The sequence below is a fragment of the Otolemur garnettii genome, unplaced genomic scaffold, assembly GCF_000181295.1.
Source record: "Otolemur garnettii isolate 467f Iridium unplaced genomic scaffold, OtoGar3 scaffold00037, whole genome shotgun sequence".
Classification (NCBI taxonomy): domain Eukaryota; kingdom Metazoa; phylum Chordata; class Mammalia; order Primates; family Galagidae; genus Otolemur; species Otolemur garnettii.
Genome location: NW_003852432.1, coordinates 2,766,945 through 2,773,510, shown reverse-complemented (window position 1 = coordinate 2,773,510; position 6,566 = coordinate 2,766,945). Strand labels below are relative to the sequence as shown.

At 36.8% G+C, this 6,566-nt stretch overlaps 1 protein-coding gene across 2 annotated transcripts in view; it reads right to left on the bottom strand.

The window, feature by feature from the left end:
* GRM8 (glutamate metabotropic receptor 8) overlaps positions 1–6,566 on the bottom strand; it is a 771,592-nt gene that overhangs the window by 4,214 nt on the left and 760,812 nt on the right. The window contains exon 10 of one of the 2 annotated variants that reach the window (XM_003789771.1): positions 5,130–5,431. In XM_003789771.1, the coding sequence (XP_003789819.1) occupies positions 5,135–5,431 (297 nt within the window). In that variant the 3' untranslated portion in view covers positions 5,130–5,134. The remainder of the gene's footprint in view (positions 1–5,129; positions 5,432–6,566) is intronic. The other variant, XM_012805131.1, reaches the window with a different exon arrangement.

Here is a 6,566-nt window from a genome sequence, read left to right as displayed (position 1 = left end):
GAGCCGAGGTATTCTCCTCTTATCTACATTGCTCACCCTTTTAGGTAATTATTATGGCACAGTGAAAAGAAAGTAGACTTCAAATGTACTTTTAAATTATACTCTATTTCCTACAAAATGAATAAATAAAGGTCACTGACTCAGGTTATGATCATAAACAGTTATGACCAGTTTGATGACTGTTCCCAAACATATGGTGCTGCTTTTTGTGAGGATGGAGACAGAATCGATTGGAGGAACAGTTATACTCTGGAAGATCAGATATGGAGTCTTACTTTCTACTTACCCTTTACAACATTTGGTTTGGTGTGAAATGAAAAACAATGATTTTCTTGATTGTTGGCCTGTATTTATGATTTATATAATACTCTCATCTCCCCCAAAGTTTCCTCTAAGAAAATAAAATCTGTACATTGCTTTGTTTTTGAAGAAGTTTCACATATTCTTTGTAGATAGGATGGAGAAAACATTGTCATAAGGGGACTGAGCACAGCGCCTCACACATGTAATTCTTGGACTGTAGGAGGCTGAGGCAGCAGCATCCCTTGTGCTCAGGAGTTAAAGACTGACCTGAGCAAGAGAAAGAGCCCATCTCTACTAAAAACAGAACAATTAGCTAGGCGTCAGATGGTGCCCTTAGTCCTAGTTACTTGGGAGGCTGGGGCACGAGGACACCCTTTCTTCTTCTTCCTCTTTTTTTTTTTTTGAGACAGAGGCTCATTCTGTCATGCTGGGGTTGAGTGCTGGGGCACTTGCACCCAGGAGTTTGAGGTTGCCCTGAGCTAGGCTGACGCCACAGCACTCTAGCCAGGGCAACAGAGTAAGACTCCATTTCAAAAAAAAAGAAAGAAAAATTGTCTTAAGAGTTATAAAAATGACCATTGAAAGGGTCATCCAACTTCTTGCACTGCTCAGTATTTTCAACAATAACTAAAAATGGAGGACATATTGATCAATTTGTATATATGTATATAATTGGAATGAAAAATTGTGGTTGAAATAGAGGAACAAGAAACAAAAAGACCTTGAAGATGATAACATTCATTCACTGCAGGTTGCTAGAAATAAATGAAAAATTTTTAAAAGATAACCTTCGGAAGATGTTTTCAAAAGATAGTGATAGGGATCAGATCATCTTTAAAGATCACTCCAACTTTGAGGCTGTATATCTAATTATACATGCATTCTTCATTTTTTTTAACTCTAAAAGTTATCCAAGCTCTGGATAACCTGATTTTGTCAACATGAATGTAGTGATACAGGACGAGCTTTGAGGGTGGTAAATATCTTGCAAGAATCTATGTCTCAGAAGTAATACAGAGCAAAATGGATCAGAGACGTACAGATAAGCTAACAGGGAGACTTTTTTCACAGTGGTGAAAATCAGTCTTTGAGCACAGCAATGGTAAATTTCCGTGTGCATCACACTGTGTTCATAAGCTACGGAGAGCAAAGCTACCTCCAGCAGCAGCTGTTTTCATGAATTATTCATGAATGTAGCTTAACGAATACAATGTACAGCATTTGTTAATTGGGTACAGTTGGCAAAATTCATATATACCGACTTTGTTTCTAATTTTCTTTTCACCCTATTAGGAAACAACAGGGCCTTTTTTAAACGTGAAATGCAGTATGCAAATTCAGCAATTAACATGCACTCACTAATTTCCCATCCAGCTTCATATTACTTATATGTACTCTGTGTAGCTTTTGAAACTGTAAAATCTTGAACATGTGACCAGAGTGTCTGGCATTAACATATCACTATTAAGGAGAAATCTCTAAATGTGAGGACTTGTAAAGCTCCATGGCCATTAAAAAAAAAAAAGTAAAACAACAACAACAACAACAACAACAAAACATTACATATGTATTGTAAATGCAGAACTAATTGATCAGGAAAAGCAATCTGAGAAATGGAATAGTAGCCCTAATTATCAAAATCCTCCACATATTTATAATAAGAAAAAAGGATGCTAAAACAGTTTCTGAATTTCAAGTCTTCTCTTTTCTATTGAACACAAACCAGTCTTTAAAAAAATTTTCTTTTTTTTTTTATTGAGACAGAGTCTCACATTGTGGCTCTCAGTAGAGTGCTATAGAATCATAGCTCACAGCAACCTTTAATTCTTGGGCTGAAGTGATTCTCTTGCCTCAGCTTCACAAGTAGCTGGGACTACAGGCGCCTGCCACAATGCCTATCTTTTTTTTTTTTTTTAGAGATGGGGTCTCACTCTGGCTCAGGCTGGTCTCAAACCTCTGAGCTCAGGGCAATCCACATGCCTCCTCCTCCCAGAGTGCTAGGATTACAGGCGTGAGCCACCACACCTGGCCCCACTCTGCATTTTCAAGTCTTCAATGGTACCTTTACCTCTATACTACGATTTATAGCTTACAAAACACTTATTTTTTGGTATGTCATTTTCAATCTAGTAATGATGATTCACCAAAAGTCTTGCTGGTAGATAGTATAAGTATTATATAGTCACTGTCTCAGTGTTTTAACCAGCCTCTACTGAGAACAGACTACCCTTTACAAGAGGAGTTGTTTTAAATCTAAGAAGGTGTGCTTGTTTCAGACAGTTGAATGCAAAGGTTATTCCAAAATTTAATTATTCTTCTGAAGATACAATAAATATTTTTAGGAGAAAAACCTGCACTTCACTTATTAATTGCATGAATACTTTTAGAGGGTTTGTGATTTCAGAAGACTTTTCCCTTATTGAAAATCACTAGTACACGCGGTGAAGGTAACAGGGACACAGGTGCCTGTGATACCAGGCTGGGTTTTTCGCTTGGACTCCTATATACTGAATTCTAAGTTCCATTTCAAAAGGACACAAATCCACTCTTGCACTGTGCTCTTTCACATAAGTGACTAAAGTTAAAAATGAAAACCTAGAGTGTGATCGTGAAAGTATGTGTGGACAGTCATTTGTACTGTCGCTCTTAAATGCGTAAACTAATCACGTTATGTGAACCCAGTTTACTCAGACTTAAACTACTCATACAAAAGATAAATGAACTGAAATCTCCAAAGTACAACTTAAGTTTCTGTCAGGCAGCTGAATTGTTCATGTTGATTCGCCATTTTGATTTTGCTTAGCCTTCTAAACGTGGACTTTGGACTCCTACAAAATACTGTAGGCTTACCCGTCAAATAGGCCTTGTATTTGCAATCTGTCCTTCTTATTTTAGAGAAAATATGTATTCTTTAAAATATCCATTTCAACATTAAAAGAAAAAAAAGGAAAAAGGTAATGCATAAGATTTGTTTCAATAATTTGAGATTAATTCTTATTAATACTGAGAATTTTCCTTTTTAGGGAACGTATTTGTTCTTTAAAGAGATGAAAAAAGCTATTAATATTTTCATCCACCACTTTCCACAGGTGAGTCTAGGATGACTGGTATTTATTTCTCTCTAAGTTTGGTTGTTCCATTTGGCAGCCATATTTTATAATGTTTTCTGGATTGCCGCTAAAACACAGGTACAACAACAGACTCTGGTGTGTCATACTGAGAAGTCTCAGTGTTCAAAGTATATCACTGGCCAGTAGGAGTTTACTGGCATCCTATGGTAGGTTTTAACTTCTTATGCTAATGCTTTCTAGGTACAAAAACACAGGTAAAATTCTATTTTCAAATCACAAGCATTCTACTCTGATGCCTCTAATAGTATTTATATTACACCTTTCACTAAGGATAAAAAGAGGCCTATTATTAGTAAATAGCTTACTTACAATCAGAAGATTTTTTTTATATTAATATAATGATTTGTAATTAAAACCTATCCTCACTGTGCCTTCTCTTATAGTTTCTCAATGTTTCATGTGTGCAGAAAGGTGAATATGTGGGGAGAATTCTTGTAAGGTTCATTTCTCGAACAGTCACTAAATTTTGTATGAGTGATTTGTAGGTAATATTCTTAGAGACATCATGGCCAGTAATCCCAGGCAGTGTGGTAGTAATTGAAGCCAATAAGTTTAAGCAGTGTGAATCATCTAAGGATAGTTCTGAGTATGGGGAATCATAGTACATAATGCTCACCTAGAAATCTTGATACCAAAGAAGTTTTGTAAATCTAGTGAAGACTATGAATTGCTATAATAATTAAACCACATGAAATAGATTTTTACTTCCTACCCCTATACTGAGTAGCCAAAGAATAGAGATTAGGGGATACAGACTGCTGGAGAAATCTGAGCGGAAGAGTGGTTTTTTGCATAGGGTTTTATCCTTAATTATTGAATACCTACGTTGTATTTCCAAAGACTGGAAGCCACTCTCATGCGAGTACCTTAGCTTTTATTTCTTTTTGATCAGTTTATGGAATTTAGTAATGAAAAGGCTGTAATTTTTACTACATTCAGCTTTCTGGTATTTTACCAAACAAATTTTTAGTCTATTTGCTACTCTTCCATAGATACCAACATGGACTTTGCTGGATCCATTAAACACTGGATGAGCTTGGGTTTCAGTGTATTGTTATCATGGGCTTCTTCTGGAGTGGCGAAGAGAAGAGCAAAATAGATGAAGAAAAGATAAATGGGATGGTGATGGCAGAAAGCACTCTATTTTTAGGGAAATGAGGCTTTCAGAGAAGAGCTTTAATACATCCAAGATGAGAAATCAAGGGGAGCCTTTGGAAAGCCCAAGGGAAGAAGACCACTTGAAAGGAACACGCATTCACTGTGGCTTAACTAAACATACTGGCTAATAACTAATTTTCTTATTTTACTAAAGATCCAAATAATATATCAATTATTGGTATAAGATCTTTAGTAGGATATTCCATAAAATTAATAAAAATTTATACTATTAAAAGCAGCAAATATTGAACAACAAAGATTGAAAAACAATTCCTAAGTGCTAAAAGATAATTTTATAAATGGAAAATACGCTCAAACCTAAAGTTCTACAATGACTCAAAAGAAAGCCCTGCCAATCTTTGGAAAGGGATTTTGCGTGCACGCTTGTACTCTGTGGAAAACTCCCTCATCTTGAGATCATTTTGTTCTAATCAAATGGTTTCAACTTGTGTGATGGCCTCGTGCAACGTGGGCACCACTGGGCCCTGTACACTTGTAGCACAATCCCCAAGACTAGAAGAAGAATGTTCAACGTACATCTGTTAGGAAGTGCTCCCGCTCTTGACCATCGGAAAGTCTACAGATGACTTACTGTTGGTTTCAAGACTCTCACAGAGTTCACTTTTCACCTCGCCATTTGGTCTGTCATTTCCTTTTTGGATCAATTTGCTTTGCATGGTGGCCGCTGTCACCACAGCCTTGAAGCTCCTCTTGCGTTTTTGAACATTCTGCTCTGGATGAAAAATTATAATATAAACCTTGGGCATATAGAGCATGCCCAGAGACACAGAAGCACTTAAACTCATGGAGACAGTAAGTGTTGTTGTCTGGATGTACATCTGGGGGGAGAAAAAAGAAAAGAATCACAGTTGGTAAGCTTGACTAGTAGAGATAATGCAAATAACATATGGTTTTTAAAACTGTTCCGGCTCCTCTGCTAAAGGTGCAAAAAAATGCCCTTATTTAAATTGTTCTTAACTGTAGTCAAGCATTCCTAGATCCCAACCTGCCAGTGTGGGTGAGTAAGGCTGTATTTTTTTATTAATCTCAATTCCTTAAAATAAAAAGACAAACAGCTCAGATGGTGGTGGATTGATGGGTACTTGGGTTGATTCCAGATCTTTGCAATTGCATTTGAAAGGAATTGGAGACTATTATCCTAAGTGAAGTATCTCAATATTAGAAAAACAAATACCACATGTACTCTTTAATAAACTGGAACTGACTGGTGCCCAAATACACAAAGGAAAGTAAAAGTCATTGGAAATTAAGCAGGGGGGCGGGGTTAGAGAAGGGGGTGAGAACCCATCTAACGGGTACAACTAATGCTGTTCAGGTGAGGGCACGTTTATAGCCCCGACTCAAGCCATGCAACAAAAACATTTGTATCCCTTTAATATTTTTAAATAAAAGTGGTAGGGCTTACTTTTCTTTTTAGATTATAATAAACGTACATAAGGAAGGAGACAAAGCCAGTCTAGCAAAACATTTACACCTTATGCCACACAGACCTTCTTCAAAAGGTGCCTGTGCAGTGGGTCATTATTTCAGCAATAAGCTCGACCAGGGAGGTAAATTATATACAGGATAGTGGAACTAGAGTGGGGATAAAACATTCCAGAACATCACTATTGCACATCATTGCTTGAATAATGCTAGTGTTTACATCTCACATCATCATGTAATTCCAATGACCAGACCTGAGAAATCATAGGAATGTCATAAGGCCTTGATTTTTTTTCTAAACATCCTTAGAAGGTCATTTCTAGAGGGTTCTTAATGATACCATCATATCAAAATAAATTCAGATGCTTTTATAAAATACGTAAGACCTCTTCCCTCCAAGATTCAGATATGTACATTAGGGACAGGGTCCTGGCCTCTGCATTAAGAAAATTCTCCCTGTGTGCTCATTCCTAACCCTTATCCTACTGAAACCAACTGCTCTAACACTTACAGAAAGAAATCTTTCTG